The following is a 22,955-nucleotide window of genomic DNA, read 5'->3' as shown; positions in this document are numbered from 1 at the left end:
AATGTTTTGTCTAAAAAACAAACAGAAATAAAGAAATAAGACCAAAAAGAAGGAAAAAATCCGAAATAAAGAAACAGCAAAATAATGTTTTTTCATGAGCTAAAGTTTAGAGAAAAATTACAAAAAAGTAAGAGAATGCGTAAAGTTTTATTTTTAACGTTTTTTTAAGGTTTAAGGACACAAAGAAATAAGACCAAAAAAAGGGAAAAAATAGACAGAAATAAAGAAATAGTAAAATAACGAATTTTCATGACCTGAAATTCAGAGAAAAATAAAAAAAAAACTAAGAGAATCTGTAAAGTTTTATTTTTAACCCTTTTTTGAGGTTATGTATAGTATCCCTAACTTCTGGCGACGAGTGTATTATAAATGTTTTGTCTAAAAAACAAACAGAAACAAAGAAATAAGACCAAAAAGAGGGAAAAAAGCCGAAATAAAGAAACATCAAAATAATGTTTTTTCATGAGCTAAAGTAGACAAAAATTACAAAAAAGTAAGAGAATGCGTAAAGTTTTATTTTTAATCCTTTTTTTTGAGGTTATGTATAGTATCCCTAACTTTTGGCGACAAGTGTATTATAAATGTTTTGTCTAAAAAACAAACAGAAACAAAGAAATAAGACCAAAAAGAGGAAAAAGCATAAATAAAGAAACAATAAACTTTAGAGAAAAATTACAAAAAAGTAAGAGAATGCGTAAAGTTTTATTTTTAACGCTTTTTTAAGGTTTAAGGACACAAAGAAATAAGACCAAAGAAAGGGAAAAAATAGACAGAAATAAAGAAATAGTAAAATAACGAATTTTCATGACCTGAAATTTAGAGAAAAATAAAAAAAAACTAAGAGAATCTGTAAAGTTTTATTTTTAACCCTTTTTTGAGGTTATGTATAGTATCCTTAACTTCTGGCGACGAGTGTATTATAAATGTTTTGTCTAAAAAACAAACAGAAACAAAGAAATAAGACCAAAAAGAGGGAAAAAAGCCGAAATAAAGAAACATCAAAATAATGTTTTTTCATGAGCTAAAGTAGACAAAAATTATAAAAAAGTAAGAGAATGCGTAAAGTTTTATTTTTAACGCTTTTTTAAGGTTTAAGGACACAAAGAAATAAGACCAAAAAAAGGGAAAAATAGACAGAAATAAAGAAATAGTAAAATAACGAATTTTCATGACCTGAAATTTAGAGAAAAATAAAAAAAACTAAGAGAATGTGTAAAGTTTTATTTTTAATCCTTTTTTTGAGGTTATAAATGTTTTGTCTAAAAAACAAACAGAAACAAAGAAATAAGACCAAAAAGAGGAAAAAGCAGAAATAAAGAAACAATAAACTTTAGAGAAAAATTACAAAAAAGTAAGAGAATGCGTAAAGTTTTATTTTTAACGCTTTTTTAAGGTTTAAGGACACAAAGAAATCAGACCAAAGAAAGGGAAAAAATAGACAGAAATAAAGAAATAGTAAAATAACGAATTTTCAAGACCTGAAATTTAGAGAAAAATAAAAAAAAACTAAGAAAATGTGTAAAATTTTATTTTTAACGTTTTTTTAAGGTTATGTATAGTATCCCTAACTTCTGGCGACGAGTGTATTATTAATGTTTTGTCTAAAAAACAAAAAGACAAAGAAATAAGACCAAAAAGAAGGAGAGAAAGACAGAGATAAAAAAACATTAGAATGACTTTTATAAGCTGAATTTAGAGAGAAAAAATAATGCTTGGAGTTTTATTTTTAGCGTCTTCTTTTTAGATTATGTATGGTAACCCTATCTTGTGGCGACGAGTGTATTTTATATGTCTTGTCGGGAAACTAGAGAGAGAGACGAAGAGACAAAAACCAAAAAGACGAAAAAAAAACAGAAATAAGGAAACAAAGAAATGAAGACCTTTGATGACTTGCACAAGGTGTTTTTAGCATCAAGGGTGGCTCTGGAATTCCTGTCGTACACTATTTTGCCGCTTTGTTTTCCTAGTGAATATAACTATCTTGAAAATGATTTATAATGTTTTTTTGAGAGTTTTTGATTTTCAGGTTTTAAACCACAACTAGAACAGTTTATTTCTTAAAACTTACTTTGCTCCATGTTTGAGGTTGTAAACTGTAAACGTCAGTTGAAAAATCGAAACCCACATTTGTAATGAGCGGCAAATTTCTTTGACATTTTATAGCCACTGCTAGAAACATTTATAAACACCTTGTAGTTTCAAATTTTTTAAAATTATTTATGGTACTGATCTTTATTTTTTGTGGCGACAAGTGTAATTGTGTATAGCTTCAAGGAAAAACATATAGGGACAAAACGGACAAAAAAAATACAAATGAAGAAGAATGAAGACAAAACAAAAAAACTAAAAAAAATAAATAAAATAGAACGACTAGGTTAAACAGGTACAATTTTTATTTCCTAATCGAAAAACTCCTCCAGTGACACTTTATTCCAGACTTTATCCATAACCTGTGTCACAATCACCCTCAACAATTCCACGTAATCTCCCTTCATCTCCTCGTAAATCTCGTGCCAATTATCATTCAGAACGTGATTAATATTTTCCCCCAACTCTTTATTTCCATTGAAAAGATTATCAAACTGAAAATGAACATGCTCTGGTACTGCCTCTATGGTCGTCTTAACAGTCTTATAGTAAGTTTTCCCATTCTTGTGGATCTTGTCAAACTCCGCGTGGTACTTCACTCTGAAATTCTCTACAAGACAACTATACGGAAGTAGTACCAAAAACTCACTCATTTTGATAACACTGTTGCCGTCCCCTTTAACAGCCAGAAGAAGTACTTTTCCATCGATTGTGTACTCACATGCGAGCACGTACTCAGGAATGGTACCATCCGAATTGAAGACGTTTTTCTCCAAATCAAGTCTAGAAAAATAGTACCGTGGTCAAGCAGTACTGTGATTACAAGTCTTACTCAAATTGGTCAAACTTCATGGTGGTCAACCCGGAAATCTTGCAATTCCGAAAATTTTGGTCGACGGCCACCGCACCACCGCTTCCACGAACTTTCAACGACTCCACCACCATTGGTTCTAAAGTTGGTAAATCGAGACCTTTATAAGGGCGGTTTAAGAGGGTCACTCCAAATTGGGCCGCCTCGAGGTAACATTTTTTGAAGTTGGGATCTTTCCGGTTGCACTTTTTGAAATTGCGCGCTAAAAAAAATGAAGAAGAGGAACACAGCAGGGATGGTACTTACGAACTGAAGAAGTGGCAAAGGCGGTCAAGGCCAAAAAAATGATGAATTTCATGTTTCTGTGACGCAATTTAAAGAAGATGTGAATGATATGTGATAAACCAGGGCTACTTAAATGAAACTTTCGTGGTCAACTAGTTTGCCTTGTTACGTCATATAGGGGAACATGGAATAAAGAGGGAGAAGAGTTTTATGACATGTTTTGTTCTAGTTTAAGTTTTGTTACAATTTTGAATTGTATACTTGTTTTTGTTCAGGGACGTAAGAAAACGTTGTTACACGAAAAAAAATGCGGACAAATGGCCAACTTAAGTTGGCGGTGCTTAGCCTATTCTCCTCTACTTGTCTAAATACTCGCACGAGTGAATACTGTCATTATTCTAATTATCTTTTAATGTAGGAATTCAGTAGACAACGATTATTTCTTCATTATCATTTGCGGTTTGCATTAAATATTTCACCGCAACGTGTAATGTTATAAGTGATGTTAAATTGTGTTAATTCTGACGTGCACCGTTTGTAATAATTAGAGTCAATTATTATCAACTTATTTACGTTTATCTCATCTTAGATTCCGTTGTTTTTTGCTTTTACTTTCTTGTTTTATTTTTGTATTGTTATCTTTTGCTTCCTTCATATTTGTCTTATTTGTTACATAGTTTTCTTTCATCTTTTTTGTCTCCTTTATGTATAGTTTATTACATTTGTTTGTTTCTGCATGTTTACTACTTTTTCCAGTCTTTGTCCTTTTAATTTGTATTTCTCCATTTTCTCTCGTCCTTGGTTTGTTTATCTCGACAAATTAGAATTCAGCGTGAAAATTTGCGATAAATGAGCTTCTACAACGCAAGTTTTTTTCACATATTGACCCAAATAGGTTTTCAGGTTTTTTAGGGTGATATTCAAGAAATGTTTGAGGGCGAAAACGACGTTTTATGCCTTTGAGTTTTATAGCAATTGAAAAAGCAGCTCGAAGTCGATCATCTGGCTAAATTTCAGATTTTTAGGACACATAGTTTACGAGAATTGGTCAAAAAAACAAATATTCAATTTTTTTCATTGTTTGTATTTTTGTTTATTGTTTCCCTTTTTTTCTATTTTTTTAATCTTCTATGACTTTACTTTATATTATTTGGATTTAGGTTTTGTTTTTTTTTTAATTTTTTTATGTATTTATTTTTATCTACATATTACCTAAAATGGTATTTATCTTCTTCTATTTTATTAGTTTTATTTTTTACTCTATTTTTTATATCTGTTTTGTTATATTTACTTGTTTGGTTTGTTGTCTTTTATATTCAATATTTCTCTTATCTTTTTTCTTTTTTTTAATTTTTGTTTTATTATTTAGAAAAAAATAGAGGTGAAGAAGAAGGAAAGTATATTAAAATACGAAGAATAACACAAAAACGAGAAAAATGTGATACAAAACGAACGACAGAAACTGTTGTAAACTAGTTGGCACAGGAAAATATACCTAGAATACCTAGAAATATATACCTAAATAGAAATGATATAAAGTTAGCAAAACGCCAAAGAAAACCAAGAAAAACGAAAAAAAATAAGAAAATGACGTAAGCAGAAAAGAAAAAATGGAGATATCATGATATTATACAGCCGCGGATACAAAATCTAAATTAAAATTTGAGTGTAGTTTGTGCATTACTGTCATTGTCATTACTGACGTTTAAAACATCAAAGTATTGACAAGTTGTCAATTCAAAATTGTCATGACTGAAGTATTTAAGCCGATAAAATTAGAATAGTCTCTTTAGTCCAGAGTGGTATGGTCTACATCACGTCCTTGCAATATTGGAAATACCGATAATTCTATCCATTTTGATATTAAAACATTAAAACTGTCAAAATTGACAATTCAAAAAAGTAAGGTTGCAAATTCTAAGTGGAGTTTTACACCATGTGACAATTAGATAATACTGACGTCTAAGATTTTTTTGTTTCCGCTGCATGTATAACAAAGAAAGAAAACAAACAGTAAGTCAAAAAAAAACAAAGACAAAAAATAAAAACAAAGGTAAATTTAAAAACAGTGAAACAGAGATAAAGGGGGGAAAAATTGAAAAGAAAGAAATTATTAAAGATTGAAGGACAGACTAAAAGAAACTGAGAAAGGTAAATAAACAAAAACAGTACAATGAGGAAGAAAACAGTCAGAAGTATTAAAAATAAAAACAGAAAAAACGTAGATATTATTACAATAAACGGAAAAAAAGGGACAGAAAACAAATATGTAGATAGACCGAAACCAAGAGAGGAATAAATAAAATATAAAAAACAAAGAAAAATCAATATATATTTAAAACAGTAAAAAGAAGAAGACAAAAAGAGAAGAAAGAATCTAGCAATAAAACAACAAATAAATACACAAGAAAATGAGAAAAAAATTAAAAAAGACGTAATCGTGGTAATACAGAAAAGCAAAGAGATGGAAAAAGGCGGAAAAATAAATACAAACAAAATCGAGACAATAAAAACAAAAAACAGAGAGGCAGGAAAAAAAGAGAATGAATAAATAGTATAGACCAATACAAAAAAGAAAGAAAGTTAACCGAAAATACAAAAAGATTAAAGGCGCAGACTGAAAAAAGCTGACAAATAAGAATAAACCAAAAAAGAGAAATGGGAGACAAAAAAGTTTTGATATCTTGATAAAAATGAAGAAAAAAAGAAACAGAAACTAAGACAGAAGTGAAAAATACAATCACAAAAATCAAAAATAGTAAATAACAAGAGTCGGGAGAAAAAGAAAACTACAAAAAAATCACAGATAAAAGGGACAGTAGTAGAGAAAGACTGACAAAAATAAAGAAAAAGAAAGTAAACTACAAATGTAGAGATATTAATAACTAAAAAATACTGTAATAAACTGAGAATAAACACATACAGGAAAAAAAGATAAAAAAGAAAGCAACAAAAAAGACGAATAAATCGAGACATAAACAAAGAAAAAAAAACAAAAAGTTTTAAACAAAAAGCTTTAAACAAAAAACCAAGAGAGAAACAGAATGTGGCAAAAAATATAAATAAAGAATAACAAAATCCTAAAATCTGAGGAAAAAAAAGTTTTGGAAATTATTCACATTGTAAATAAACAGATGGACAAAGAACGAATAATAGGCACTAAAAAGAGGAACGCTAGAAGCGAATAATTCGAGACAAAAACAGGAAAAAAGAGACAACAATTTAAAGAAATAAAGAAAAGTGGCGGAAACGTAAAAACAGAGAAAAACAGAGAAAATTGGAATACTAAAAACAGAAAAAATATATTTTTTAAAAAATAAAGATGGTAAAAAGCTAACTGATGAACAAAGAAAGAGAGTGGAAGAATAGTATATTAAAACACCGAGTTTTATAAGACCAATTTTAAGGCACAAATCCAAGTTTATAAAACGAGCGGCAAAGCCGCGAGTTTTATAATGGATGAGTGCCTTAATGGCTTTATAAACGAGATTTTAATACTATTTTTCCTAATTTGTTCTTGAAACAGAGCTATTTTCGCTATTTCTTCATTCGTTTTCAGTGCTATAATATCCCATTTCGATACGCGATGCTATAATACAAGGTGTTTATAAATGTTTCTAGCATCAAGGGTGGCTCTGGAATTCCGGTTATGCACTATTTTGCCGCTTTGTTTTCATAATAAATATAACTATCTTGAAAATTATTTATAATATTACTTACGTCAATGACGTTTCAGTTACAGTTTTGTGTCTAAGATTTTGATTTTCAGGTTTTTAAACCACAACTAGAACAGTTTATTTCTTAAAACTTACTTTGCTCCATGTTTGAGGTCAACTTCAAATGTCAGTTGCAAAATCGAAACCCACATTTGTAATCAGCGGCAAATTTCTTTGACATTTCATAGCCACCCTTGATGCTAGAAACATTTATAAACACCTTATAGCTTTGTTTCCATAACAACTTGGGAATCTTTAAAATACAAATTAGGAAAAAGAATTTCGTGCGTCAAGAATCTATTCTGACTTTTTTTAGTAAGAAAATAGGTAACACAGCATTCAAATCGAACAATTGAAGATTAATAATCCTTTAAATTCAAATGTGTTTCTGTAATTTTTTGTTGTACTTTACTTTTCGAAGGTCATTGGTTTTCAAATGGGCACTTAAATTTATACAATTGACATGTCAGAACAACAAAGATGTCACCTAGCAAAATATTTATAATTAACTACTCTAAATGTCACGCTTGCTTAGACATTCAAATGATGATTTTTATTGCCGCAAATGAGTTTCACAAATGCCATGAGAAATGTCGGAGCCACACAAAATAAATTTTTAGAAAATAATTACAAAGAATATCAAAGGAAATGAGAGAAACATGTGTATAAAGAAAATAGTGGGAAAAGAAGAAAATAAAGAAACAGAAATAGGGAAAATCGAGAAACAGCGAAACGGAAAAATAAAAAAAAAATAGAAGAAATGTAGATAATTTCGATCCAAGTTATCGGCATTTCTTTGTCGACATTCCTCATTATCACGTCCGAAACCATGACCTTTTCACTGAACCTAGTGTCACCGGCAACGTAAAGAATTTGATCGAAATCCGCGAAAACTTTTTCTGCAACTGCTTCGTTTCTTTTCCAGTTTTCTGATGTAGTTATAAACCTTGAAATTACAAATTAAAAAAAAAATGCTAAGCCAGAAAACCAGTCTTTATCCAGTAATATAAGTCAACCAATTCAACAAAAATCTTCATTTGTGTTCCAGCTCGCATTGAAAATGAAACTTGAAATCGTTTTCGTTGTTTTCGCTGTTTCTTATGTCGACCTGCTCCGTAAGTAACTTCTTATAAATCACCCAAAAACGAATGTAACGTCCACATTGCAGCGCCCGCTTTCAAAAGATGTAACCGAAAAGACCCGAATTTCAAAAAGTGTTACTTCGACGCGGCCCAATTTGGGGTGACTTTACTCACGAAACCGTACAGGACCATGGATTTGCCCAGCATGGAACCCTTGGAGGTGGCCGAATTGACGGTTCCTGGGAGTCAAGGTGTCGTGGCGGTGGACCAGAAGTTTAAAAACTGCAAGTTGTATGGACTCACCGCCGCGAAGTTTGAGCGCTTTGAGTATGTAGTACAAATTTTTTTCCACACCACTACACGGAGGAGTTTTAGGTTGAATCTAGAAAAAAACGAGTTGGATGTGGTGGGTACCATTCCTAATTTAGTTCTGAAATGTGATTATCAGCTCAATGGGAGAATTCTTTTGTTGACTATACAGGGTGAAGGCAAAAGTACCGTCGTTTTAGGTAAGAATTTTAGGGTGTTTTTTGAAAATTTTATTTTGTTTTTATAGATAAGTTTCATCTTTCTTTTCATGCTAAGTATGAAAAAATGAAAAAACAAGGAAAAACGTATTATAAAAATGTGAGCAATAAACTGTCGTCGCAGCCTGAACATGTGAGTTTTTATTTTGAGAATCTCTTCAATGGAAATAAAGAGTTGGGTGAAAATATCAACGCAGTTATGAATGACAACTGGAAGGAAATTTGGAGTGACGTTTCTGAAGGTTATAATAAAGCTGTTGAAAATATCATGAGCCAAGTGGTTGACAAATTGTGGACCAAAGTGTCGCTAGAGGAATTTTTTGATTAAACTTTGAAGATTTTTAATTTGTTTTATTTTTTCTATATGAATATTTCAAGTTAACGTTAAAATTTTTGAAAGAAAGCTTTCTAGAATTATTTCTAATAAGCATAAAAGCACAACTTAAATTTTTAAAGCTTGAATCAAACTTTTTTAAAAATTGGGATCTTAAATATTTTTCAAAATTAAATTTTTTAGATTATTTTCTAAACTGTTAGAAAGTTAGAAGTGTCACAACGAAAGCTGCATAAGCAGAAAGTCAAAGATGAAAATCAAAATTTCTTCTTTTGTGCTTGAAAAAATAGAAAGATAAAATATTTAGAAAAAACGGCTTTTTAAACTTATTTGTGAAACAATTAAAAAGATAAAAGTGTCAGAGAAACTAGACGAACAGAAAGAAAAAAAGTAACTAAAATAGACATTTTTAGTTTTATTTTTAGTGACTAAAAATTTCTCTCAGATTTTTTAGAAAATTAAAAATTTAGAATTTATACTCATTTTTTAAAAAACTAGAAAACCCGAAATATCACAACAGAAGCTAATGAACAGAAAAACAAAAATGACGAAAATCACAATTTCTAGTTATATAAAAGTATTTAATAAAAGTAAATTTTTCACCTAGACTTTCTAGAACATTAGAATCTATTTTCAGAAAACTATTTTCTAGATTTATTTCTATAACAATTAGAAAGATATATGAGTCACAACAAAAGTTAAACGATCAGAAAAATAAGAATAACTAGAATAAAAATTTAGTTTGAATTTAAAGAGACTAAAATTTTCACTCAGACTTTCTAGAAAATGGAAATCTAGAAATTTAAAAAAAAACTAGTTTAGTCACTCATTTCTAAAAAACTTAAAATCTAGATGTGTTAAAACAAAAGCTAAATGAAAAGAAAGACAACATTTATTGGATCAATTCTTGGTGTTGACAAAAATTATCAAAATTACAATTTCAAAAAAAAAGGAGAGTTTAATCATCGCTCTGATGATGGTAGCGCGTCAGCATTTTTTGACAAAATTTGGTGTTTGGGAATAAATTGTAATTTTGATAAGTCTTGTTTTGAATTTAAACAAGCAAAAGTTTCCACTCAGACTTACTAAAAGATAGAAATCTCTAATTTAAAAAAAACGACTTACTAGACTAATTTCTTTCGCCCAGACTTTCTAAAACGTTGGAAACTAGAATATTTTCTAAAACTATTTTCTATATTTATTTCTGAAAAAATTAGAAAGATAGAAGAATCACAACAAAAGCCAGACGAACAGAAACAGAGAAACACAAAAATGAACGAACATCATAATTTTTAGTTTTAGATCTATACAGGGTCCGGCAACACTTGTGTCCACCCCCAAAATCGTCTTTAATTTTAAAGATAAAATTTTGAAAATTTGCATACACTCATAGTTGTCAAAGCTCTAGAAGCCGACGCAAAAATTTATTTTTTATCACTTATAGTTTTGGCGTCGCGACGCCTTAAAAGTGTATTTTTTAGCTAATTGTGAAGTTTTATGAAATGAACCTTTAATTTAATTTTTTTTCAATATAAATGTGTTAAAAATATCTCAGTTGACATTTTAGATTTAATGTAAATTGTATTCAAAATTTGAGAAAAAAATGCTGTTTAATCAAGTTAGTTTCCAATTTTATTACGTCAAAATTGGGAACTACGTTTACACCCATCTGTCAACATCTTGTGTCACAAATGACATCTATTCTTTGGTTCGTTTTAGAAGGTAACAAAAGTCTTACTTGGCGAAATTGTCGCTTTGTCGATGTTAATTAACGATTTCTAGTGTTCAGAACGTGCTAATCAAAATTCACCTTCATATGAGTGAATGAAGTGACTTGTGAAATTTTGGTGTAAACGTAGTTTGTCACTGCACCGTCAAAATGTTGAAAACTAACTTGATAAAACAGCGTTTTTTTCGCAAATTTTAAACACCATTTGAAGTAGATTTAAAATAAAAACTCAAATATTTGTATTACAGTTATGTTGAAAAAAAATTGAATTCGCTAATATTACCGCAAAAACCCAAAAATCGCTAAAAATTAAACTTTTTAGGCGTCGCGACGCCAAAGAAACCGTGATATCAAAACAAATTTTTGTGTCAGCTTCTAGAGCCTTGTCAACTATAAGCGTATGCAAATTTTCAAAATTTTATCTTTAAAATTAAAGACGATTTTAGGGGTGGACACAAGTGTTGCCGGACCCTGTATACTAAAAATTTCACTCCGGCTTTCTAGAAGATTGGTATCTAAAATTTTTAGAAAAAACTAGTTTTTAGACTAAATTCTAAAAAAACTAGAAAACTAGATTTGTTACTACAGAAGCTAAACGAACAGTAAGTCAAAATTAATTAGAATGAAATTTTTTAATTTTGAATTTAAAGAGACTAAAAGTTTCCACTAAAACTTTCTAGAAGATTGGAATTTAGAATTTTTACAAGAAATGAATTTCTAGACTATTTAAAAAAAAACTAGAATTCTAGAAGTGTCGTAATAAAAGCTAGACGAAAATGAACAGAATCGAAATTTCAAATTTTGTATTTGAAGGGACTAAATTTTCCACCTAAACTTTCTAGCACATTAGAATCTAGAATATTTACAAAAAACAACTTTCTAGACTCATTTTTGGAATAATTGAAAAGATAGATGTGTTGCAATAGAAGCGAGACAAACGGAAAGGCAAAAATGAGCAAAATCAAAATTTCTATATTGGTATTTGAAAAAACTAAAGATTTAACTCAAATTTTCTATAAAATTAAAATTTAGAATATCTACAAAATCAACTTTCTAAACTCATTTCAGGAAGGATTAGGGGAGGAGCTAAAAGTGTTACAACAGAAAGTAGACGAAAAGAAAGAGAAAAATGATAAAATTTAAATAATTTAGTTTTGTATTTGAAAAGACTAACCAACTTATTTAAACATTGGAATGGGGAAAATATACATAAACCGACTTTCTAGAGTAATTTCTGTAACAATTAAAAAGCTAAAAGTGTTACAATAGAAAGTAGAGAAGCAAAGATGACCGAAAATTCTCAGACAGACTTTCTAGACTCGCTTCTGGATCTATTTAGAAAGCTAGAAGTGTCACAATTAGACGAGCAGAAAGAAAAATTTGACTGAACATACACTCTTTCTGGAAGGTGGAAATGCTGGATAACTATTCACAAAAAGCAACTTTCTTGGCTCAGCAAAAGTTTAAAATCTAAAAATAAAAACTTTTTTTATATGTATTTTAACTATTTATACTCATTTTATCAGTTATTCGAGTACTGAAACAACAAATTATCAATTATTTATTTGCGTACGTTCCTACAAAAAAAAGTAGAATCTATAATAAATTGAATTCCAGACCAAAGTTTTTTCTTTTGCTTCCGAACGTCATCACAATTAAAAACGGCGTCATAAGCCAAATTCCTGTTTTTTTTTAAATAGTCCACAAGAAAAACTTATTTCTTAGTATCATCATCAAAACTCGACAATTAAAAATTTGAAACTAATTAATTGCCACTTTTTAGATAAACCAAAAGAAGAAACACGAAAAAGTGGACACAATTGCGTTCCTCAAGGCTCTGGCACCGGTCCTCTTCTAACTTCAATGTCAAGATTGTTGGTCAGGTTCAGCGACTTTCCCTGCAATGAACAAAGACAAGCGAAATGCAAATTCGGAATATTAAGCTGAATAAGTGACATTTCCAAATATGCAGAAAATTTGATCAGAATGTTGTATAAATATGCAAACTAATAAGATAGAGGAAATAAATTTGTTTTCTGTTTGCGGCAAATTGATGAAGATTTAGATTAGGCAAACAGAAATACGTCTTTGCAAACTTGTTATCTAACATCTAACACTTTAAAGATGCGTGTTCGGATATTAGAAATATTTCGATCGTTTATAAATACGAAAGCACAGCCTTCGCCAGTGGTTTCATAGGTACAGACAGTTTAGAAAAAACTTTTTACAAAAAATATACTGCAAGAATCTAAAACCAAATTTCTGTGGCCCTAACAAACCAAGCTTCAGAGTAAACAAGTCAGTTTAACCAGTCCAACCCACACGACATCAAAATTATTTTTTTAGTCCGTCATAAAAAAAAATTAGCAAAGTCCAGGTATAAAACGTCGTCACCACCACAACCATAATTATATCTCTCACAATGCAAGTAATCATAACATGCACCTTAATTGCACTAACTGCAGCAGTGAATTTACGTAAGTCGCCACAACATTTTCAAAAAAAAAGTTAAAATTTTAGCCCCCAACTTCAAATCCTGCAACCGCAACCAGTCTGAGTTCCAAAAATGCGTTTTTGAAGCCGCTCGACATGGAGTCCACCAACTGACTCGTCCCTATGAAGAACTAAATTTGCCGAATTTGAGCCCTTTTGACCTCACAGAGTTGACGATCAACGGCGGCGATGGGCCGGTGAGTCTCAAACAGAAGTTCACGAATTGTAAGTTGCACGGACTGGCAACGTTGGAATTGGAAAATTTTGAGTAAGTTGAGGGGTTTTGACTGGATAGTTTGACTCTCTAAAGGTTTGATTTCGAGAAAAAGGAGATTCGGATGAGCGGGGTCGTTCCAGAGGTCCAGAAACTGTGTCAGTATGAGATCAAGGGGAAGATTTTGTTGCTGCAGATCAACGGGCGAGGTCACAGCAACATCACTTTGAGTAAGACTCGCGATATTGTTTTTTCTTTTTTTTTACTTTTTTTTAGAGGGGCTCAGAGTGATGGACACTCTTCCGTACGAAGAATTTAAAAAAAGAGGTAAAACGTACTTGAAGTTCACCTCGAGTTCCATCACCCTGGATCCGGCCCTGGTCATCTACGACTTTGTCAATTCCGACGACAAGAAGCAAAGTGACGCCATCAATCCCATCATCAATGATAACTGGAAAGAAGTCTTCGATGATGTCAAAACTGGTTACATGGAGATGATCGATCGGATTGTTTTGACCATTGCCAATGCTTTCTTTTCCAAAGTGTCAATGGAGGAGGCCTTTGACAACTAATGAAAGATTGTTGCCCTGAAGAGAAGTGCATAGTGATGGCCCTCAAGTTTGACCTCTTGGACCTTTTCTTAGTAGTACGTTTAATCGTGGGTAATTGAGCCATTGACAACTGGTAACATTTAAAAGTCAAATTTCGGAGCAAAAAATTCCGCTGCTGAAATAAAATTTTGTGTATTTTTTGTGTTGTTTTTTTATCAATTTGACAGGTTAAGGTCAAGCACAGGTGTCAACAAAAAATTGATGTAAAAAACATGAAATTGACCACAGCTAACTAAATAGACAAAGATGATACCATCTGACGTGGGTGAAAAAACAATTAATTCTTGTTTAAGTTTCGTAACTCAATTACTGATAAAAAGATTAAATAAATTGTTTTTGTGAAAAAATAAACAAAAAAAATTTAAAACAAATGTCTGCATTAGAAAACAAATACAGACAATTTATTTTACTTTTTTGATTTTATAAAAGACAGCTCAATGTCATGGTTTCAGATAATAATAATGGAAAATTACTAATTATATTAATTAAATTGCAAAATTAGCAAAACAAGTGAGTGAAGAAAATGAAGAAAGTAATAAAATATGACATTTAAGAAAAAAAAAAGAACAAAGGACAAGAACGAAGAAACTGAAAAAACAAAGCGCAGAAATAAATAATTTGAAGACAGTAATATAACATGACATTTGTTTAACACATATTGTTTGTTACTAAAATCAAACAACTTGACATGAATATTAAGTAAAAAATATAACACCAGAATAAAAAAATTGAAGAAAGCAATATAAAATTACGTTTCTGTCCACATATTCTTGTTTTTCATTACAATCGATAGGTTTGACGTCAAAATAAGAAAAAAAAAACTAAACATGTGAATGAAGATATTGAAGAAAGCAATATAAAATCACGTTTCTGCAAACCATTTTCTCTTTTCTCATTCAAATCAGATTTAACGTCAAAATTAACAAAAGAACCAAACACATGGATGAAGATATTAAAGAAACTGACATCAAATGACATTTCATCAGCACATTTTCGTGTTTTTTTTGTAAAATTGTAGAATTTGACTTTAAAATTAAGAAAAGAAGAAAACATGAAAATGAACTAATTGTAAGAACAAAACACAATAATGGAAAATTTAAAGAAATTAATATAAAATGACAATTATTTAGCGCATATTTTTGTATCTTACTACAGCCGAAAAATTTAACATTAAAATTTAAAAACGACTATAATTCGAGAATAAAGACATTGAAAAAAAAACATAAAATTACATTTCTGCAGCACGTATTCTCATTTTTCATTAAAACCGATCGATTTGACGTCAAAATAAGAAAAAACCAAACCCGCGAATAAAAATATTAAAAAAGTGACATCAAATGACATTTCTTTAGCACATATTCTTGTTTTTTGTTTGTAAAATTGAGGAATTTGACATTAAGATTAAGAAAAGAACCAAATACAAGGGAATAAAGAAATAAAAATAAAAAGTAATATAAAATGACCATGTATAAGCAGATATTCCAATTTCTTACTAAAATCGACAAATTTAACATCGAAATTATAAGAATAGAACAAAGTAGCAGAATGAGGAAAATAAAGAAAATAATATAAAACAATATTTACAAGCAAATATTTTCGTTTCTTTCTAAAATTGATTATTATTTATAAAAATTCAAATATACGAAAAAACACGATAATAAAAAAATTGAAGGAAGTTAAATAAAATTACATTCCTTTAGCGAATATTTTCGTTTGTGACCAAAATCCACGTAAATTGACATAAAACTTAAAAAAAAACACGAAAATAAAGAAATTAGAAGAACAGAACACAAAAATAAAGAAATTGAAGAATTAAACATCAAAATTAAAATATAAAATAAAAAAAAACAAAATATAAAATAAAGAATTTAAAGAAAGCAACATAGAATGACATTTTTTTGCAGCGTTTTCATTTTTTTTCTAAAATCGACGAATTTGACATCAAAATTAAGAGTAGAACAAAACGCGAAAATGAAGAATTTAAAGAAAGCAATAATAAATGACATTTAGGATATCGCAGTTTTTTGGCTTGAATTCGCAAAGAAGAGCTCGAAATCTACAAAACCATCAATTTTTATCAAGATTCAACGGCTAAATTGCAAGAAAACAGCAGAAATCTGCACGAATTCATCAGATTTCTTAGACAAATCCGCTTATTTCGATGCAAAACGACGATTTCTCGCTCATTTTTGCAGTTTTCTGGCTTGAATTCGCAAAGAAGAGCTCGAAATCTCCAAAACCATCAATTTTTAGGAAATTAGAAAAAGAAAAAACAGGAGATTAAAGAAATGGAAAGAACAAAACACAAAAATTAAGAAAATGAAGAGAGTATTTTCTAACACATATATTTTTATTTTTTTTTAAATTGTCAAATTTTACATCAAAATTAGGAAAAAACAAAATAGAAGAATGAAGAAATTGAAAGAGCAAATCACGAAAATAATGCAACTGATGAAAGTAATATAAAATAATATTTCATTTAAACAGTTTTTTGTTTTTTACCAAAACCGACAAATTTGATTTTAAAATTATAAAAGAATCAAAGACAAGAATGAAGATATTAAAAAAAATAACATAAAATAACATTTCTTCAGGTCATAGTCTCGTTTTTTACTAAAATCTTAAATTTGACATCAAAAAAGAACCAAACAAGAAAATGATGAAATTAAAGAAATCAATATAAAATAACATTCTTAAGCAAATTTTGTCGTTTCTGACTAAAATCGACCAATTTGACATAGCAATTAAGAACGGAACAGCACAATAAGAAAATTGAAGAAAATAATATAAAACAATGTTTTATTAGCAAATATTCTTGTTTCTTACTAACATTGAAGTATTATTCATCAAAATTCAAATAAAAATAAATGATATTTCAAGTATGCTTTGATGTTACTATTAAAATCGACGAATTAGTCAGATTTTGTAATTTCAGTCACTTCCCGTAACGTTGCTTCGAACTTTAAAAAGAAAATACTGGAAACACAAAATTTGCATAAATACAAAGTAGAAATCAATTAAAAATAGGTAAACACATCCTGACATCATATTCAAAATATAATTAATAATTTACTATTAAAATAATAAACAAGTTCTTCCCACCCAGTTTGATTGATTTATGTAAATATTGTGGTAATTATCATCAAAGAGAAAAACATTAATTTCTCGTTTATATTTCAAAATTTAAAAATTTCCAAAGAACTGAAGATTATAGCACTCATTTTCGAGTACTACAGAATTACCCAAAAAAAATTGCATAAAGTTTGCATGTGTTACTGGAATTCTTCAAATCAATAAATAAAAAACTCCGATCGATTTGAAAGTCAGATTAGGAATTAATTATCTACTATTCAATCATTGCTAATTAGCATATCAATCCTTCCGTTAATTTAAGGATGTGAATTGTTTGACTGAGTTTAACAAAAACAATAAATAACGAAATGAAGAATATGTACTGAGATAAACATACCTGTCAACCTTCGCCCAATGTCAAAGCCTTGGTTTGTTAATTATATTTCATGTAAATTATTCTTGGCGGTTTGTTTATTAATACAAAGTTGATTTAACTATACATCTTGTTTTTCCGAGAAAATGGGAAAACTATTTCTTTGCTTCTCCGATACCGTAATCTGACGATTTACATAAACATTAAATTAATTTGGTTACATTAGTTCATTTTCGTGGAAATTTTAGCATATTTCTTTATTTCGAAGCTGTGTGGATTTTTTAATAAATTTCTAAATGTTTTTCCAAATAACGAATTAGATTACAATTTTTCTTATTTTTAATTTGCGAGTTAGTAACTTTGCCTTTTTGGATATTTTCAGTTTATGTTTCGTAAAATGACAGTTTTTGCATTTATAATCTATAAGCAAACATTACATAAATTAATTTGTTTTCAAATTATATTTATTTAGAAACATTTTAATTTTTTTGCTTTTTACTTTGTACAAATTACAATTTTCATATTTGTAATTTTTAAACTTACTTCATGTTACAAATTTCCAAATTTTAATTAATAAATTGACAGTTTTTGTATCTCAATTTTCTACTTTTTAAAATTGCAGCTTTCATATTGATAATAGTTTGTAAAGAATCATTTCCTACCTGAACTTCTAATTAACATTTTCTATGAATTTACTTGTTACTTTGTAAAATAACAATTTTTACATTTGTAATTTTTAAACTTGCCTATCAAAGTTCCAAATTAGTAAATTGCTATTTTTCTGCCTCAATGTTTTACTTTGTACAATTACAATTTTTCTATAAATAATTTATAATAATTCAATTCTCACCCCTTAAGTTGGCAAATTACATTTTAAATTTCTATTATGTCAGTTAAAGATTAAAACTAATTACTTAATTTACATTTTTACAAATCTTTAATTTCTGATTTGTTGGCATTAAATTGCAATTAATAAACTGATATTTTATAATAGTTTATTTTTTATTTTGCAAAATTTTATTTTTTGCATTTTTAATTTTAACTAACTTCTTCCACATTTTACTTAAATTGACATTTTTATTTATCCATTTTTTAATCTGTAAATTACAATTTTTATATTAATAACAATAATTTATACAATAATTGTAATTACAATTTTCCATATTAATTTATTAAGAGTCAAATCCCACTTTTATATAACAAATTACAAATTTGTAACTTATCAGATAAAAATTAAAACTGCTTTTTTTACATATTTTACTTTCTAAAATTATATTTTTAACATTTGTAATTTGTAAACTTACTGAATTCTTCTTTTTAATTTCTCAGTTTTTAATTCCAATTAATAAATTGACATTTTAATGATTGATTGGTACTATATAAACACTCAAATTGCTACTTTTTTGGTTACAAATTACAAATTTCTAATTTAAATTAGTTTAATTACATTTTTAATATACCTACCTAATTAATCTAATCACTTTTTACTTTGTAAAATTACAATATTTTTATTTTTGATATAATTATTTACTTTCTGCTTTGTAAAATTACAATTTGCAATACTAATATCTAATTTGTCAGTATTAAATTTCAATTAAGAAATTGACATTTTTTATGAATTCAGTTTTTACTTTGAAACTTACAATTTTTTCATTGGGAACTTATAAACACTCAATTCCTACCTTTCTAGGTTAGAAATTACAAATTTTTAGTTTGTTGGTTTAAATTAAAATTGGTGTAGGTATCTATATTTTTTTTATATAAATTACATATTCACTTTTAACTTTGTAAAATTACATTTTCAACATTTGTAATTTGTAGACTTACCGTGTTACTAATTAATTTCTAATTTTGAATTTGTCAGTTTTAAATTCAAATTAGTGAATTGACATTTTTGATAAATACACTTTTTTCTTTGTAAAATTACAATTCTTTTATTGGAAATTTATAAACACTCATTTGCTACATTTTCAAATTTCAAATTACAAGTTACAAATTTCTAATTAAAATTAGTTTATTTACATTTTTGATATAATTATTAATTTTTTATTTTGTAAAATTACAATTTTAGCATCTGTAATTTGTAGACTTACCGTGTTACTAATTTTTAAATTCTTATTTGTTAGTTTAGAATTCCATTGAGTAAACTGACTTTTTTTATGTAAGTATTTAAAAATTTTTCACTTTGTAAAACTACAATGTTCACATTGGGAATTTAGAAACATTTAATTGTAACCCATTTAGGTTACAAATTTCCAATTTCAATTAGTAAATTCACATTTTTAATTACAATGTTTACATTTTAACAGCGGTTTTTACATACTTTTAAAAATTTAAAAATTTAAAATACTACATGTAAATACATCAGAAATTAGCACTTTACACGTTACAATTACAAAGTGACTATTTTAGACAATTTAAAATAGACAAATTTTAGACAACATAAATCAGTTTTTATCAATATTGATCTCACTCATACTAATGAACCACATTACAATTTTAATACCCTAGAATTACCATAAAATATTCTCAAGAACAAAAAGCCAGCAAACTTGTTTTAAGAAAAATCTTCACATTTTTTATGCCAACTTGTTCCTTTTTAAACTCAAAGACCAACGACTCAGAACCAGTAACAGTACCAACATGAAGGAGACCAGTACCGTTTTTCTTTGTGCTCTGATCGCCGCCACTTACAGTGTCAAATTACGTGAGTTTTTCTAATTACACTCGAATTAACTTAATCGAAGTTTATTTAATTAGCGGCGAATTTCCAAAAGTGCCATCGAAACCAACCAGATTTGAAAGAGTGTATTTTAAAAGCGGCCCAAAACGGAATTGTGCAGTTGGAGCATCCGATTCCGAATTTTAGATTGCCTAGTCTTAATCCATTTGAACTACCGGCGGCCACCATCGGGGGCAAAGGGACAGTGGCGGTGGAGCAGAAATTCACAGATTGTAAGCTTTACGGCCTGTGGGACACCAAATTTAGCCAATTTGAGTAAGTTTTTGAAAACAAAATAAAAAATAATTCGATTTTTTTTCGAAAATTTTAGATTTGATTTCGAGAAGAAGACGTTAAACATCACGACAGTCTTCAGGGAAATTAAAAAAGCATGTCAGTATGAGCTCGATGGGAGGATTCTTTTACTGCCCATCAAAGGAAAAGGCCCAAGTACCATAATTTTAAGTAAGTTTATCTACGATTTTCTTCTATTTTCCAATATATTCCTCTTTTTTAAGAATCTTTACATACCAAAGTTCTAATGCAATATGAAGAAGTAAAGAAGAATGGTAAAAATTACATCAAATTCGTCTCAAGTAAACTTCAGTTAGATCCAGAATTTATGAGTTTCAATTTTGAAAATTTATTTGATGGTGACAAGAATTTAGGCGATAATATCAACAAAGTATTGAATGAAAATTGGAAAGAAGTGTTCGATGATGTAAGAGATGGTTACCAAGTACTCATCCAAGAGATTGTTGTGAATGTCTTCAATAGTTTCTTCACAAAAGTGTCTATAGAGGATGCTTTGGATTAGAATTTTATATTTTGAATCTGTCTGTTTCTAGCATTAATAAACTTTTTTCAATAAAAGCGTTAATAAATTACTAGTTTCTTGTTTTGGGTACATTTTTCAAATTTTCAAACTAAAAATAAAAATTACCTAAAAAGTTAAATTAACTAGATGATTGCAAGTACTTTCTTAAACAAATTTATTTTATTAATTTCATTACTTCAATATTTTTTTCTCAAATGTTTTAATATTTTTAGAAAAAAATTACCTAAAATTATTATTCATTTCCATTTTCATTAATTATTTTTCTTATTTTCGCAACGTTTTTTAAGTTTTTAAAATTTTAATTTTTTTTAAATTATCTAAAATATGGAATGTTCTGAGTGCCTTTCTCAAAATAAATCATGTAAATAATGCCAACACCTTTGGATTAAGTACTCTAATAAATCTATCAAATTTTTTAAATTTTTATCAACGTGAAAGTTTCTACAATTGTCTAACTCCGAGAAATTGCGAGATTTTTTGTACAAAATTATGTGACTAAAATTATCGTTTATAAATCATTTTTTCAAATACACTAAAATTTAAAGTCAAATGGCATAAAATTAAAGCAAAAATTATTATCAAATACATATTTATCTTCTTGTAATTAATTTTTCTTGATAAAATTCCTAACAAATTAAAATAGGTTTTTCAGAATTTTAAAATTTTAAAAACTAAAAAAAAATGTATTAAAGATTTTTTCGGAAGATAAAACAAATCACCAAAAATAGTTATTCATTATTCTGATTTTCTTACTAAAAACATTAACAAATTATCAGTTTTGTCTTTCCAACTAAGTGGAAATTGTCAAATATCGTACCAGTGCACAAGAGTTCACATAAAAGTGAATTATCCAATTATCGGCCAATCAGTATAATCTCTTCTTTACATAAACTGTTTGAAGATATTTTGGCTCCCCAGTTTGCGTCAGCCTTCAGAAATATTATCCGCCCAGAGCAACATGGATTTTTTAGTGGTAGATCGGTTGAAACCAACTTGTTTGATTTTGTGTCTTTTGTTTTTTCTTCCTTGGTTCAGGGAACTGATGTTCACTCTGTCTATACCGATTTTTCAAAGGCATTTGACAGAGTGGACCATGGAATTTTAATTTCGAAGTTAAAGCAGTATGGAGTTGGTAATTCTGTCACGGATTGGTTTCACAGTTATTTAAGTGATCGTGAGGCTCAAGTAGTTGTTAGAGGTTCGGTCTCTCGCACAATCAAAATTACCTCAGGTGTCCCCCAGGGATCTCATTTTGGTCCTCATTTATTCCTTGCCTTTATTAACGATGTTTCTGCCAGATTAAGTTCCAATTTTCTTCTTCTGGCCGACGATCTTAAAATTTATTGAAGTATTTCATCTGAATCAGACATTGTTTGTCTTCAACAGGATCTTGATAGATTATCTGAATGGTGTGTGGACAACGATTTGCACCTGAATATCAAGAAATGTAAAGTAATTTGTTTCTCAAGGAAAACTCTACCATCTCGTCCAGCTTACTTTTTGTCAAATACAGCTCTTGAGGTCGTCAATTCTATACGGGATCTTGGTGTTTTACTGGATTCGAAGCTTACCTTTTTCGAACAATTCGATTACATCGTGTCTAAAGCAAATCGAATGCTTGGATTTGTTTTCCGTCATTGCACTGAGTTTAAGAATATTAGAACTTTGACTTTACTTTATACTTCCCTTGTAAGATCTCATCTTGATTACTGTAGTATTGTGTGGTCTCCATTATATCAGTGTCACATAAACCGATTAGAGAATGTACAAAAGAGATTTTTGCGTCTGGTTCGATACAAATTGCTTACCAGTAACGATGTACTTCTGGAGACGACCGACGATGTAAGGAAGTATTTGGGGATAATGACCCTCCAAAATAGAAGGATTTATCAGTCTCATCACTTTTTCTTTAAGTTAGTAAACGGATTTTCGGATTGTCCAAATATTTTGGCAGATCTAAAATTTTTGGTACCTGCGTATCAAGTAAGAATGAATCGTTTGATAATGGTCAACTACGCTAGAACTGATTACTATGAAAATAGTCCTTTAATTCGAATGTT

General features: G+C 28.9%; 4 protein-coding genes across 4 annotated transcripts; 3 read left to right on the top strand and 1 right to left on the bottom strand.

Annotated features, from left to right (window-relative positions):
• Positions 1 to 2,371: 2,371 nt before the first annotated feature.
• Positions 2,372 to 3,296, bottom strand: LOC148177052 (protein takeout-like). Its single transcript, XM_088031820.1, has 4 exons — positions 3,206 to 3,296; positions 2,921 to 3,161; positions 2,738 to 2,871; positions 2,372 to 2,698 (listed from the first exon to the last, which is right to left on the bottom strand). Exons 1-4 carry the CDS (start codon positions 3,255 to 3,257, stop codon positions 2,400 to 2,402), a joined length of 726 nt encoding a protein of 241 aa, XP_087887946.1. The 5' UTR covers positions 3,258 to 3,296; the 3' UTR covers positions 2,372 to 2,399.
• Positions 3,297 to 7,873: 4,577 nt separating this feature from the next.
• Positions 7,874 to 8,850, top strand: LOC148177051 (protein takeout-like). Its single transcript, XM_088031818.1, has 4 exons — positions 7,874 to 8,015; positions 8,069 to 8,309; positions 8,358 to 8,491; positions 8,539 to 8,850. Exons 1-4 carry the CDS (start codon positions 7,961 to 7,963, stop codon positions 8,835 to 8,837), a joined length of 729 nt encoding a protein of 242 aa, XP_087887944.1. The 5' UTR covers positions 7,874 to 7,960; the 3' UTR covers positions 8,838 to 8,850.
• A 4,070-nt stretch (positions 8,851 to 12,920) lies between these two features.
• Positions 12,921 to 14,030, top strand: LOC148177050 (protein takeout-like). Its single transcript, XM_088031819.1, has 4 exons — positions 12,921 to 13,049; positions 13,093 to 13,333; positions 13,376 to 13,509; positions 13,556 to 14,030. Exons 1-4 carry the CDS (start codon positions 12,995 to 12,997, stop codon positions 13,849 to 13,851), a joined length of 726 nt encoding a protein of 241 aa, XP_087887945.1. The 5' UTR covers positions 12,921 to 12,994; the 3' UTR covers positions 13,852 to 14,030.
• Positions 14,031 to 19,948: 5,918 nt separating this feature from the next.
• On the top strand, positions 19,949 to 20,944 carry LOC148177049 (protein takeout-like). The gene is made up of 4 exons (XM_088031816.1): positions 19,949 to 20,042; positions 20,096 to 20,333; positions 20,389 to 20,522; positions 20,576 to 20,944. Exons 1-4 carry the CDS (start codon positions 19,979 to 19,981, stop codon positions 20,872 to 20,874), a joined length of 735 nt encoding a protein of 244 aa, XP_087887942.1. The 5' UTR covers positions 19,949 to 19,978; the 3' UTR covers positions 20,875 to 20,944.
• The last annotated feature ends 2,011 nt before the right edge of the window (positions 20,945 to 22,955 follow it).

This window comes from Gnatocerus cornutus, chromosome 3, assembly GCF_029298725.1.
Source record: "Gnatocerus cornutus isolate USDA-ARS CGAHR chromosome 3, icGnaCorn1.1, whole genome shotgun sequence".
NCBI lineage: Eukaryota > Metazoa > Arthropoda > Insecta > Coleoptera > Tenebrionidae > Gnatocerus > Gnatocerus cornutus.
The sequence above is the reverse complement of the archived record's forward strand: the minus strand, read 5'-3'. Positions and strand labels throughout refer to the sequence as shown.

Excerpts from the sequence above, each read along its gene's own strand:
- LOC148177052 (XM_088031820.1), bottom strand. The coding sequence starts at position 3,257 with ATGAAATTCATCATTTTTTTGGCCTTGACCGCCTTTGCCACTTCTTCA. Across the intron at positions 2,872-2,920 it reads ATGAAGTTTGACCAATTTGA|ACTTGATTTGGAGAAAAACG; the intron begins GTAAGACTTGTA and ends CTATTTTTCTAG. Across the intron at positions 2,699-2,737 it reads CAACAGTGTTATCAAAATGA|AGAATTTCAGAGTGAAGTAC; the intron begins GTGAGTTTTTGG and ends GTTGTCTTGTAG.
- LOC148177049 (XM_088031816.1), top strand. The coding sequence starts at position 19,979 with ATGAAGGAGACCAGTACCGTTTTTCTTTGTGCTCTGATCGCCGCCACT. Across the intron at positions 20,043-20,095 it reads CACTTACAGTGTCAAATTAC|CGGCGAATTTCCAAAAGTGC; the intron begins GTGAGTTTTTCT and ends TTATTTAATTAG. Across the intron at positions 20,334-20,388 it reads ACCAAATTTAGCCAATTTGA|ATTTGATTTCGAGAAGAAGA; the intron begins GTAAGTTTTTGA and ends CGAAAATTTTAG.
- LOC148177051 (XM_088031818.1), top strand. The coding sequence starts at position 7,961 with ATGAAACTTGAAATCGTTTTCGTTGTTTTCGCTGTTTCTTATGTCGAC. Across the intron at positions 8,310-8,357 it reads GCGAAGTTTGAGCGCTTTGA|GTTGAATCTAGAAAAAAACG; the intron begins GTATGTAGTACA and ends GAGGAGTTTTAG. Across the intron at positions 8,492-8,538 it reads CAAAAGTACCGTCGTTTTAG|ATAAGTTTCATCTTTCTTTT; the intron begins GTAAGAATTTTA and ends TTGTTTTTATAG.
- LOC148177050 (XM_088031819.1), top strand. The coding sequence starts at position 12,995 with ATGCAAGTAATCATAACATGCACCTTAATTGCACTAACTGCAGCAGTG. Across the intron at positions 13,050-13,092 it reads AACTGCAGCAGTGAATTTAC|CCCCCAACTTCAAATCCTGC; the intron begins GTAAGTCGCCAC and ends TTAAAATTTTAG. Across the intron at positions 13,510-13,555 it reads TCACAGCAACATCACTTTGA|AGGGGCTCAGAGTGATGGAC; the intron begins GTAAGACTCGCG and ends ACTTTTTTTTAG.